Source organism: Miniopterus natalensis, chromosome 12 (assembly GCF_054644295.1).
Source record: "Miniopterus natalensis isolate mMinNat1 chromosome 12, mMinNat1.hap1, whole genome shotgun sequence".
Classification (NCBI taxonomy): domain Eukaryota; kingdom Metazoa; phylum Chordata; class Mammalia; order Chiroptera; family Miniopteridae; genus Miniopterus; species Miniopterus natalensis.
Window position 1 is genome coordinate 34,059,634 of NC_142092.1, and position 14,120 is coordinate 34,073,753.

A 14,120-nucleotide genomic window follows, 5' to 3' on the forward strand; every position below is an offset into this window, starting at 1 on the left:
TTTTGAGGAACTGCCAAACTCTTTTCCAAAGCAGCTATGTCATTTTGCAGTCCCATCAGCAACGTATGAGGGATCCAGTTTATCTCCATTTGCCCAGTGTATGTTATTATCTGTCTTTCATCTCGAACACCCTAGTGGATATAGCATGGCATCTCAGGGTGGCTTCGATTTGCATTTCTTTACTAACTAATGATGTTGAACATCTTATGTGTTTATTGACCATTTATGTTTTCCTTGGAGAAATGTCTATTCAAATCCTTTGCCCATTTTTTTCTCTGTAAGTGGTTTTTACTATTACAGGGCTTAACAATAGAAACCCAATCTGAGGGACAGTCTCACCCATGCTTTGAAAATGCTCCGAATAAAGGTGTACAAAGTTTATTCCAAGAAACCTCTTGTCTAACAGGTTAATAGTTGTCCAAGTTCTAAAACATTTTTGTCCTTGTTGCTTTCTTCATGTTTCATGTTTTGTGAAAGTTTTTATATTTCCATATTTTAAAAATTCAGAAACCATCTGAAATAATGTAGAAACAAACAGACTACAGAAATAACATAGTGTCCACCAAATGCTGAATTGAAATGGACCTAGGGAAACCGTCTTTGCCCATTTTTAGTTGGGTTATTTGGCTTTTTATTGTTGAGTTGCAAGAGTTCTTTATATATCTGGACACAAGTTTCTGTTTTCAGATACATGACCTACAAATATTGATTCCGTGTTTAGTATGTGGTGTGAGAGAGGCTCAGCTTCATTCTTTTGCACGTGGATATGCAGTTGTTTCAGCACCATTTGTTGAAAAGTCTCTTCTTTCCCCCGTTGAATTATCGTTGCTCCCATGTTGAAAATCAGTTGTCTACAAATGTTAGGACTTATTTCTGGATTCTCAGTTCTGTTCCATTGATCCCTGTGCCTGTCCTTACCCCAATACCATACTGCCTCGGTTACTTCAGTGCTGTATTCTAAGTTTTGAAATCAGAAGTGTGAGTCCTTCAAAAGCGTGAGTTCTTTTTCAAAATTGTTTGGGCTGTTCTTGGTCCCTTGGGCTTCTGTATGAATTTTAGAATCGGCTTGTCAGTTTCTGCAACAAAGGGCAGCTTGGTCTGGCCAGCGTGGGTGCAGCAGCTAGGGCGCTGGCCGCTCCCCGAAGGGCCTCCAGCTCCATTTCCAGTCGGGCCTTCCCTGCGCTGCAGCTTCCCAGTTGCTGTGGCTCTCTCACGTCGATATTTCTCTCTCTCTCCTTTCTCTTCTCCCCCCCCTTCCACTCAATGGAAGAAATATCCTTGGGTGAGAATGAACAAAAGCAAAACAAAACAAAAACAAAAGGCAGCTCGGATTCTGACAAGGACTGTGCTGAACCTGTAGCTCTATTGAAGTGTCTTGCCATCTTAACAATATTAACTCTTCCATTCCTTGAACATGGATGTCTTTCTTTTTATTTAAGACTTCATTGATTTCTCTCAACTATGTTTTGTAATTTTCACAAGTGTTGTGCTTTTGTTTAATTTATTCTTAAGTATTTTTAATGTTGTTACAAATGGAATTTTTTCTTAATTATTCTTACATTTATAATCATTCTTATGTTTATACTCACATGCAGTCACTCACCAACACCTAGTCTCTCTCTGAAATATTGAGGTTTCATCCCCTTCTTTCTTTCACAATGTCTCTTCTAGTTCAGCCACTGGGTGTGTGTGTGTGTGTGTGTGTGTGTGTGTGTGTGTGTGGTTTTGGTTTTTGAGGGGGTTTTTGCATACAGCTGTGTCCCCCACATTGGTCTCTTACCTCCAGTCGTGTCCCCATTTAATCGTCTCCTCAACTTAAAATTTAAATGTTCTCTTGCTAATTACCCTTCCATGGTTAAAAAGTTTTGTGTGTGTGTTTAATTTCCATGTTTTCCTGGTACACAAAATCCTTCATTTGGCTTCTGAGTCCTTTGTGATGTGACCTGTCTCCCCCTCCCCCGTGACTTCTCTCTCACCTTATTTATTGCGCACCACGCCCTGTCCCCTAGGCTGCAGCTCTGAGCTCCCCAGTCACCCAGACCTTCCAGGCTGACTCCACTGCCCTTCACATGCTATCCCTTTCCCTGCAGCTCCCTTCCCACCCTTCCCCTGGTCTTCCTTCAGGGCTCAGTTTAGCTGGGGTTTCTGCTGTAGAACTTACCGTACTCTGCTATAGTGAGCTGTTTTTCTGTTCGCCCCACAAGGCTGTGAGTTCCTTAAAAATGGGACTGCGTCTGGTTCACTCATATACATTCCCAGCACCTGACACATTTCCTGACACACTGTAGGCACTCAGTCATTATTTGATGAATAATTGAAGAAATGAATGGACTTTTCATCTACTGCCAGCATTTCAAGGGGTAGCAATTAATTAGTAAAACTGACAACTTAAAATACAGTTTCAAGATGCTTTGTCAATTGTGATTAATTTAAAGCCTTTAATGCCTAAAGGCATATTTAGCAAGTGAAAACTCCCCCTTCCTAACACCATCCCAAGAAAAACAGTACTTAGTCTTCAAGTTTCTTTTTTCAAATCAGTTTGCTTAACCTTTTTTTAAATTGATTTTAGAGAGAGAGAGAAAGGGAGAGAAAGAGAGAAACATCAACTCGTTGTTCCACTTATTTACGCATTCATTGGTTGATTCTTGTATGTGCCCTGACTAGGAGTCAAACCCGCAACCTTGGCGTATCAGCAAGATGCTCTCACCAAGTGAGCTACCCAGGGCCTGTTTAACCTTCTTAAATCCATTCATCTCACCCCAGACTTGAGTCATGTTGCCAATGTAATAATGTCTGCAAAATCTTATAAATCCTTCTGGAAATATTAGTCCCCAAAATGTTAAAACTTCACTGAAATTCTCTGCTCAAATAATATGCCTAATGTGCTAAAACTTAGTTTCCTGAAAGGACTAGAATACTACATTAATTTGTTAGAAATCAACTCTCCTAAGATTTGAGGACAATAATACATTCATTCAATCACCGTTTGAGCACCTATTACATACCTGGCACTATGCAAAGCATTGATAATATTGAAAGTCTGTTTGGGGTCAGGAATTGGAACATGTCATAGATTTATAATATAATAAAGCAACTGTGAATAGTGTTTTTGCATACACTGCTATAGGTACACAGAGAAAAGACCAATTCTTCCAAATAGAGCTTCACAGAGAGAAGGATATTTAAACAAAGTCCTGAAAATATAAGCCAGTGTTCATTAGGAAGAGAGGCAGTCTCGAGGAGAAGGAACGGCATATGCAAAGGCCCAGGGGTAGTTTCAGGGCCTTGCGGATAGATGAGCTGGACAGCGGTAGGTGCGGAGGCAGCTGAGTGGCAGGACACAGGGCTGGAAATGGACATGGGATACCTATTTCCAGACATTGTTTAGCCAAAGATAAATCCAGGAGTGTCTGTGGCACAAAAGAAAGTAACCAGCAACTCACACCATCTTTTGAGATTATCCCCCCAAAAGAAATCCCTGAGAGACGGGAGTTTGGGCGGTGGGCACACAGTGCAGTATACAGATCTTGTAACATAAAAACCCACACCTGAAACCTACATGTTCATATTAACCAATGTCACCCCAATAAATTTAATTTTTTTTAAAAGTCAAAAAATCCCTGAGGCATTCATTTCCCCCAAGACTTAAGTCCTTAACTGCTGAGTGAGGCTCAGATAACTCCTTTAAGGAAGATTCACCATTGAAGACAAAAGGAAATGCTTTCTTGAGGTGCTACGTGGTCCTGGCAGGGGGCTGTTTTGGGGTCCTCTCTGCTCCTCACTGTCCGTGATGCTGATAATGAACAAAGAGCTGTTTTCCTGGTCTGTTGGCCTTGGCTCCAGTGTGAGCCACAAGTCCATGCAGTTCTCTGGGTGTCTTCCCTCATTCACGTTTCCTTGGTCCTGCCCACGGTTTTGGTCCTAGCTGCTTCTCAGTTTAGAGAATTAGCATTGACCTAAGAACCATGCAATTCTCAGATCTTTTGGTCTCAACACCGCTGAGGCCCCCAAAGACCTTTTATTTATGTGGGTTATATTTATCTACATTTCACATATTAGAATTTAAAACTGAGGGAAAATTTAACTACTCATTAACTCTTAAAAGGAAATAATAAAAAATGCATGCTAACATAAGTCTATTTTAACAAAGTAAAAAAATTTTAAATAAGTAATTATGAAAAATAATTTTTTTATTTTTAAATTATTTTCCAAAACAAATACTTAAGAGTGATAAGAGTGGCATTTTGATGTTCTTTCATATCCCTAATTCTCACTCAATAGAAGACATCTGGACTCTCATGCCTGCTGCTGAATTCAGCCTGTGACGATATCACAGGTCATGTGGCATCTAGAGAACGTGGGAGAATGGAAATGAGAAAGGCAAATAATGTCTTAATATTATTATGAGAATAGTTTTAACATTGCAGATCTTCTAAGAGGGTCTCAGAGACTCAGTGGTCCCTGAACCACAGCTGAGATCCTCTGACTTAGAAGTTCTAAAATACCATATTATAGGACAGAGTTGGAGGTTTATTAATATTAGCAGATACAGTATTAAAGCAATAGCCAGTGTGTGGGATATTACTTCAGCCCTCTAAAGCAAGTGTGGCCACTATTTTGATACGATGAGGAGTTAAAGAAAATGTGATTATTTAGGCCACTTATTTACCATTAAAATCCTTTTTGATCTGTTTTTAAATGTTCAAGATCTCCTCCCCTTAAAGCAAAACAAACTCTAGGTTTTTTTCTTCCTCCTTCACTTTAACCAGAAAATAGAATGCTAAAAGGGCTAGCAAATGAACCCACAATTAGATAGCTTAAAAAAAAGAGAAAGACACCTGGGGGTTCATGGTTTCTAGCTCTGTGACCTTGAGCAGGTCATGTTTCTACTCTGCTTCTGGACCCATAAAAGGGCCTGTCTCCCTCAGACAACCATGTGCATAACTTGAGATGTGGAATGTAAACGTTGACTTCCAAATCCTAAAGCCCTTTACAGAAGTTATTTATGATGGTGATTATAGTATGATGATGATAAGACTGCTCAGGGGACACATAAGCCATCCCTTCTCTTTAAGTGGAGAGATTGCCCTCTTTCTTCCCTCATTTGTGTGTCCCAAAGTCCTTCTCCAATTAAATTCTTGCCAGCTGCCTATGGGAAGGCCCCAGATGAGCAGTGTAATCTACGCTCTGAAATTCCCAAGGCTAAACACAATTACTGTAATGCATCTGCTATCAAGTTACCCCCATATGCAAACCTCAAGGAGGAGAGACACTGCCAAACCCAAGTTCAGGGGAAGGCATAAACGAGCCTCACTGCCCTCTCCCCCTGCCCTCCAAGGAAGTTCTATAACATGGAAAGCCAAGAAGAATTGTTGCAGCAAAGAGTGAATGTAGCCCTGGCTGGTGGGCTCAGTTGGTTGGAGGGTCGTCCTGTGCACCGAAAGGTCACCAGTTCAATTCCCAGTCAGGGCACATGCCTGGGTTGCAGGCTCAGTCCCCAGTAGGGGGCATGCAGGAGGCAGCCGATTGATGTTTCTCTCATCCATGTTTCTCTCTCCCTTCCTCTCTCTCTAAAATCAATACTTTTTTTTTTTAAGTTAGTGAATATAATGGGGATGGTCCAGCTGCAGCCAAAGCAGCACCACTGACATATCAGAAGTAAAGTCACAGCCTTCAGCAGCATGGTTGATGGGGAAATACATTTGTCTTGGTTCAGGTTCCCAACACACTTCTGAAGTTGAAAAATGCTGTTTGGACAAAGATCAGTGGTGAATTATACATCTGATGTAATCATGATCTAGAAGAGACCCAAAGGGCAGGAAATTTCAGTGGAAAGTCACTGTAAGAAAAAGCAACCGGAAGTAACTTACTAAATTGAGCTGCATGAGTATAAGATTAAACATTGGCATCGTTAGGAAGTCTCAGTCCCAAGTTAAAACTAGGGTCATGAGAATTCTCCTTAGTTTACCATCTGCGTTTACCTCTTCCCAGCGGTAAAAAAACATTGCCTGGAGAAGGAACAATAATTCTTTAGCAACAAAACATTTGAATTTCACCTCAAATCAGACTTTTATTTTAAAATCTGGAGAGACATTTCAACCCAAATTTATTCTAGGATATTCTGATTTAGGTCAACTCATTTTGAACAAAAAAAATAACCAAAACACAATTTCATCTCCCCTTCCTTATATATATAAAGCAAAGTTTCTTGCATTCTTCTCAAATAATGACTAAAATGTTAATAATAAAGAATACGTAAAATATTAATAAATAAAATATTATTGTGTTTTTATAATAAGTATCTTCATCTGTCTCTCTTTCCTTTCTGTGTAGCTTTGAAGGCCTCGCCTTCTAAAAAACGGTGCAACTCCATCGCCGCCCTGAAGGCCACCTCACAGGAGATCGTGTCCTCAATTAGCCAGGAATGGAAGGATGAGAAGCGCGATTTGCTGACAGAAGGGCAGAGTTTCAGCAGCCTTGACGAAGAAGGTAAAGATACGTAACAAAACAAGAGAAAGTTCTTGTGCTTTTATTTATACATGTAAACTCACAACAGAAAAATTACAAAATACCTGCTCTAAGGAACAGTCCATTAAATAATTTTAAAGGATATTTACAGTGTGCCACAGTTAATATACAAATTTTAAAACACATAGACAATATAATATATGGTTTACAGTATAAAAAAATTAGAAAATAGTAAAATATTCAAAAGCAAGACCTATAATCCTGCTACCTGAAGGTGGCAAATCTGAACCGTTCGGTGTTTTTACTAGTAGACCTTGTTCTATGCATGTATATGTATATTTTTTCAAACACACATACACATTATATACATATAAACACATACTTAGGTATGTACATACAATTAAAATGTAACAGTGCATTATCAGTTTATTTAGGTCCTCTTTAATGAATTGAATCACTTCTATAATTTTCTCCTTGCATGTCATATATACCTACCTTTTGTTAGGTTTACTCCTCAGATGAATGTAGAAGTATAGACATAGATATATATTCTGCCTCTTTAATAGTGCCTTTTAAGATTTGGGTCTTCTGGCTCACTGTCGCTGCCTTATAGACCTCAGTCTTTTTTCCCTTTCTTACTTGCTGGCTAGGATGCTGGCACACTGATGAATAGAAGTGGTGACTGTGGGCAGCCTTGCCTTGTCCTCATTTCAAAGGGAACGCTTCTAATGTTTCACTGTTGGAAAGAACTTTGCAGTACTTGATACCCATAAGCAGGTCAAGGAAGTTCCTCTGTATTCCTAGTTTGCTAGAAGTTTTTATCAGGAATCAGGGTTGAGTTTTCTCAACTACTTTTCTCTACCCTTTGAGTGGGTCATTCGGTTTTTCTCTTTTAATCCTAGAGGAGGAAGTGACATTTCAGATTTTTTAATCAGTGTATTTTTGGGGGAATCCTAACATTTCCTGAAAATTGCTTCTACTTCCTGTGGAAGATCCCTTCTCCGGGCTTTCTTTTCCTCCGAGTCTTCAGGACAGGGTGTGATTCCTGTTTCTTCTGCAGCTCTTATCCGTATGTGCCATGTTGAGCTGCTTTCTCATCTTTCTATAAACCCCTTCTTCCCCAGATTTAGTGATTTTAGCAAAGGGTTAATAAACCTCCCTTGCTCCTCTGTCTGAGTTGATGGCTCCAGTTTCTGGCAGACATCCACCCTCTGTCCCTAAGCATCCCTGCCCTGCCATCCCCCTACCACATGCCTGGGGTTCTTAAGCACGCATAAAACTCAAGGTGTCTGCAGTCTGGGAAATAGGATACACTTATTTTTAAACTGTGTTTGTTAAACTTTCAAGTATTATGCTCAATGCAACTTCTAAAGTCAAAACAGACTTTAGACTTTAGACAGGTGTTAATCTGGGTGATAAATTCATTACACAGCACCCAGAAAGTCTGAAACATGGCAAATAGTGCACATAGTGTGCTTTTTTTTTCCTCAGATGAACTATTGGACCCATTGTTTAAATATAAAGATACTTCACCTGAAAAGGTTTCCAAAGGTCAGAGAAAAACCTATTGAGTGTATTCTTTGAGAATGTTAACATACTACTTTCAAATGCGTTTATTCATCAATTCTCTGCATCCACAAAGTTTGCTATAAGTTGGGCCTTTTCATAGCGCTCTGTACTTGGGGACTTCCCCTTCCGTAGCACACCAAGTTGTCATCAAATTGCCCTCTAGTTTTTAATCATTTGTTTTCTGTCCTTCTCAGGATATCTTAGTTACGTTAGTTTCCTGTCACCATGGAACATTACCAGAAAGTTAGTGGCTTCGTGCAGCCTCCATTTATTAGCTCACAGTTCTGTAAGTCAGAAGACTGAGGAGGCCAACCTCAGCTCTCTGGGCACAGCTAAGCAGGGACTCCAAAGCTGGGATCAAGGCGTCCGCTGGGCTGAGTTCTCATCTGGAGGTGCTGAACCTCCTCCACATTCTTCATGCTTTTGGCAGAATTCATCTCTTTGCAGTTGTAGGGCTAAAGTCCTGTGTCTTTGCTGTGTGACACCTGAGAATCACACTCAGGCCCTAGAGACCACCCACATTCCTTGCCATGAAGCCCCCTCGATCTTCATAGTTAGAACTTCTCACAAGTCACACTTTGAATCTCTGACCTGGAGACAGAATTAAAGGGCTCACGTAACTAGGCCAGGCCCACCTGGATAATCTCCTCTTGGACCAACTCAAAGTTAACTGATTAGTTAACCTTAATGATATCTGCAAAATTCCTTTTGCCATTTCAGATAAAATAATCACAGGAGTAACATCTCAACATATTCACAGGTTCCACCCACACTCAAGGGGAGGTTATGCAAGGGCGCAGGCCATTGGGAATCATCCTAGAATTCTGCCTAGCACACTAGGTTTAAAAAAAACAAAACAAGGATGCAGGAGCATGAAGAAACTATTCTCTGCTTCAGAGGGCTGCTCCTAAGAGGTTGAGGGATCAGCTACCCAGGGTTTGGATGACGTGTGACCTGGGCCCGAGTCATAGGCAGGTAGCGTTTCCCTGTATGATATCACTCAGGTAGCCTCTGGTTTACCAGGTCGAGCTGAGTATGCCCAAGACCTGAGTCTGCAAGACCTGAGTCTGCATTCATTGTTCTCAGTTCTGCTCCATCTGCCTTATATTTAGTGGCAATTCACTGGACTCTGATGTGAGGTTATATTTCAGACCCAGTTTTCAATATTATTGAGTTTTCATATTTTTCTCTGTAGTAACTGAGAAGGTAGGATCAAGTACGTTGACGATTGCTGGCCAGCTGTCTTATTAAACCGAAGCTTTTCTAATTTTTGAATGCTGCACACTTCGGTTACTCGTATTTTTATGATTATCATCTTTTATTCTAAGAGCAGTTCTTTTCTTTGACCTGAATTGAAGGCGCAGCTGCACCATCTCATACATTTTAATGTGTGTACAGCTTCCTAGTCCAGAGCCCAGCCCTGCTGTGGCTGCCTCCTTGTTCCTCCGTGCCTCGCTCCCCTCTCCACCTACACCCCTTCCAATCCAAAATCCCAAGCCTCACACTCATAGGATAGTGCCTCTTAGGATCAGTTTCCATTCACACACACTTCCTGAAAATACATAATTTTGAGTCTGTTTTACCTATAACAGAATACCAGAAACCCCTCCCAGTTATAGTGTATTTATTATCTGTTTGAGTTTAGTTTGGAGGACTGATTGAAAATCCACAGTAAAGCCTGGCAACACCAGTTAACAATACTCTATTGCATATGTGAAAGTTGTAAGAGATTAGATCAACCCATGACTGTGCGTTATGGGTTGTAACTAGGAGTGTTAACTAACCTTCTTGTGTTAATCACTTTGTAGTATGCACATATAGCAAGTCATTGTGTTGTACACCTAAAACTAGTACAATGTTATATGTCAATTCTATCTTAATAAAAATTAAAAAATAAAATATCTACACAGGTAAAAAAAAAAAAAAATCAGCATGAATCAAACTGCAGAATTTTAAGGACAGGACTCATCCGCCTAGGATGTCCACAGTGCTCTCTCTCCGGGGACTCACATGTCTCCTTTTAGAGAAGCTCTGTTCTGTCTGACTGGACCTTTAATTAAAGGGCTGTCTCTGACAGGCTGGCCAGTAATGGATGTAAATTTGTCTAAAGTTTAGGATAAGATGATTTAAAGTGATCCAGATTCAACTCTTAAAAGAAAAAAAGAATCCACATAGAATCTTGAGAGTGGGCATGAGTCACTGCTCAGCCTTGAATATTCCACTTTCCTGATGAGGGAGGTCTCTTGGATACGCATTTTCATAGGTATCTACATATTTTAAAAGGAATAAGAGTTTTCTCATTTTAAAAAAGGCAGCCTTGCTGTTAAAATATGATGCAAAGAAGAGCCATGTTCAAAGATAGGTGTGGGCTTTAGCACGGTTAAAGTACAGCTAACTGGCTGTTAGTGTGTGAGACATGTTTCCTGGCTCTTCAAAGTCTGAGTTCTTAGGTCTAAATTGAGAATCACAGATACGTGCATGTCATCGAGAGGAGAAAACAGGTTTACTGTCTGTTTATACGTTTGCCAATCATACTTTTAATCTCTGTGGAATTTAAGCTCCTAGGAGCTTTTTATGTCATCTTTTGAAACAGTAAATCACTTTATTAGGTTTTTAAAAGAACATTCATAATGTCATTTCCATAAGCCATTTTGTAAATTAATGCAATTTCCTTCCTGTTTAACCTGTTTGCAGGAAGCTCTTTTACATTTCTGCTGCAGTTCAGAGGATCTCAGTTAATTCATAATTTAATTGGCAGCCTAATATGTGAAATGAATGCTTTCGACTCGCCTAAATGATTATAGACCTGAGAGCAGCATTTATTACTGAGACTCATGAGCGCGTGTGTTGCTTTTGTTGCGCAGCGCTGGGGTCCCGCCACAGGCCAGACCTGGTGCCCAGCACGCCGTCCCTGTTTGAAGCCGCTTCCTTGACGACCACAATTTCATCTTCTTCCTTATATGTCGATGAACATTATCCACACAACAGGACTACGCTTTATTCAAACAGGTAATTCTTAGCGCGTTCAAATTGCCAATCTGGCTGTTACCACGTCAACATCACAACTAGACCAGCGTCCCTGAATGAGAACATGCTGTCCCTGACAACCAAGATGTGCCTGTCGCCTGCTCCGTGAGTAAGGGAGAACATGTTTGATTTTCACTGTGGCAAGAAATGCATCCGAGGGAAAACCCTTCTGATTTTTCTTTAGAGTTAATCTTTATGTTTGGTTCTGTGGAAGAAGACAAATCTTTCATCATTTTTATTTTAATAATTTTTAATGTTATTTTTCAATTACAGTTAATGTGCAATATTACATTAGTTTCAGGTACACAGCATAGCGATTAGATATTTATATACTTTATGGAGTGATTACCCTGGTAAGTCTAGTACTCATCTGACACCATATACAGGTATCGTTATTATGATGTTACTGACTATAATCTCTATGCTGTACTTTACATCCCCATGTCTGTTTTTATAACTGCCAATTTGTACTTTTTAATCCCTTCACCTTTTTTACTCATCCCCCTAAACTCCCTCCCATGGGGTGACCATCAGTTTGTTCTCTGTATTTCTGAGTCTGTTTCCGGTTTCTTTGTTCATTTATTTTGCTTTATTTCCACATGTAAGTGAAATCATATGGCATTTGTCTTTCTCTGACTTATTTCACTCAGCATGCTACCCTCGAGGTCCATCCATGCTATTGCAGATGGCAAGATTTCATTCTTTTTTATGGCTGAGTAATGTTCCATTATATATATGTACCAAATCTTCTTTATCCATTCATCTATTAAGGGACACTAGGTTGCTTCCATATCTCGGTATCGTAAATAAAGCTGCAGTGAACATAGGGGTGCATATATCTTTTCAGGTTAGTGTTTCGGACTTCTTCAGATAAATACCCTGCAGTGGAATTGCTGGGTCATAAGGTAGTTCTTTTTTTAGTTTTTTGAAGAACCTTGTTGTCTATAGTGGCAGCATCAATTTACAGTTCCACTAATAGTACACAAGGGTTCTCATTTCTTCACATCTTTGCCAACCCTTGTTGTTCTTTGATTATTGATCATAGCCATTCTCCTAGGTATGAGGTGATATCTCAGTTAGGTCTTAATTTGCATTTCCCTCATGAATAGTGATGTTGAGCATCTTTTCATGTCTGTTGGCCATCTGTATGTCCTCTTTGGAGAAATGTCTATTCAGGTCCTCTGCCCAATTTTTAATCAGATTGTTTGTGTTTTTTGGTGTTAAATCATATGAGTTGCTTAATCCATTTTGGATATTAACCCTTTATTGAATGTATCAATGGTGAATATCTTCTCCCATTCAGTAGATTTTCTTTTCAGTTTGTTGATGGTTTCTTTCACTGTGCAAAAACTTTTTACTTTGATGTAGTCACACTTGTCTGTTTTTTCTTTGTTTTCATTTAATAATTTCTTACGAATGGATTTTTTTAAGCAAGCACTCTTGGTTAATAGTGTAGAGATAGCTGCAAAGATATTTGAATATTCTTTTTTTATATGAGTGACATAGTGACTATAGTAGACAGAATAATGGCCACCCAAAGTTGTTCACATCCTAATCCCCAGAACCAGTGACTCTGTTACCTTATATAGCAAAAGGGACTTTGCCAATCTGATTAAGTTAAAGATCCTGAAGTGGGAAGTGTATCCTGAATTATCAAGATAAGTCCATTGTAATCACAGGGCCTTAACAGAGGAAGACAGGAAGACTGGAGTCAGAGAAGGAGATGTGATACCAGAGCAGAAGTCAGAGACAGAGAAAGCTTTGAAGATGCTACAACTGTTGGCTTTGGAAGTGGAGGAAGGGGCCATGAGCTAAGGAATGCAGGCAGAATCTAGAAGCCAAAAAAGGCAAGACAACTAATTCTACCTTAGGGCCTCCACAAAGGAACATTAGGACTTCTGACTGCCAGAGCTGTAAGCTAATAAAATTTTATTGTTTTAAGCCTCTTACATTTATGATAATTTGTTACAGCAGCAACAGGAAACTAATATAGTGACTCTCAAACATTTAATGTGAATTTGAGCATTGAGGTGGGTTACTGAGATTTCTTAGATAGAAAATTAATTTATTAGATATTTTTCCTTTTTAAACAGAATGTTCCCAAACATTGTTTCTAGGAATTGAAAAGATCTTCACAAAGAGGTCACAACATTGCCTATGGGATTAGCTGTTTTACTTTTTCTGTTTTTACATATGCAGTTTTGTAATTAGCTTGCATTTCAGGATGGGACTACTTTGTACACATTCTCCTTCATTATCTGTTAAATGCTGAACTAGTTGTTGAAATCTAGCTCCTGGGAATGAAGATCAGATTTGTGCGGGTGAAGTGCTTCTTACACTGTAAGTCATTTTCCACCTTCAGGCTAGCAGCTTGGTTCACTCAACATGGAAGATTCATTTTTAATATATGCATATTTATAGAGTCTAGCTTGGTCCTTTAGCATGTTAAGGTTTGGTGGTTGGAGCTTCTGTAGAAATTTTTCTTTGTTGCTGTTTCCTTCTGTCTTGGCTAGATACAGGTTAGGTGATAGCAGGCGAGGCAGCCAGCCTAGGTCTGGAGAAGTGGAACAAATTGTCAGGTTTGCCACAAATTTCAGCTGGGCTAGAGTTTGGATAGCTCTGCTGTAAGGCCGACAAATAAGGCTCCATCATAAATTATTTAGCTCACCTGAATTGTAAAAGTAATTTGGTTAGCTTCCTTGGATTAGAAAAATTTAAGGTGACTTATACCTAACATTGATGTGTACCTTGACTGTTTAAATTTGTTATGTAAATTAGTCAAGCAATAGGGTTGTTTTTTTATCTCTACGGTCCAGCTGCACACTGTTCTTTTGCTCTCAAATATAAATAGACTCTCGAAAGATGGCTGAAAAGTCACAGGAAGTTCTTTGCAAGGTCAAAAACAATTCTCGTATGAAACCATGGTGGTGACTTATGGTTTGCTTCTGTTCTCATTATCAGGAGCATATAACTGGCTATGGTATTAAATTATTTACTAGAACTTTCAGCACAAAATTAAAAGTTTTTGTTTGTTTTGGTGGCATTGGTTGTGTGTA

The 14,120-nt window shown here is 39.5% G+C and overlaps 1 protein-coding gene across 1 annotated transcript in view; it reads left to right on the plus strand.

The window, feature by feature from the left end:
• PIP5K1B (phosphatidylinositol-4-phosphate 5-kinase type 1 beta) overlaps positions 1-14,120 on the plus strand; it is a 192,369-nt gene that overhangs the window by 120,638 nt on the left and 57,611 nt on the right. The window contains exons 12-13 of the mRNA XM_087822695.1: positions 6,334-6,489; positions 10,902-11,046. Of these exons, the coding sequence (XP_087678821.1) occupies positions 6,334-6,489; positions 10,902-11,046 (301 nt within the window). The remainder of the gene's footprint in view (positions 1-6,333; positions 6,490-10,901; positions 11,047-14,120) is intronic.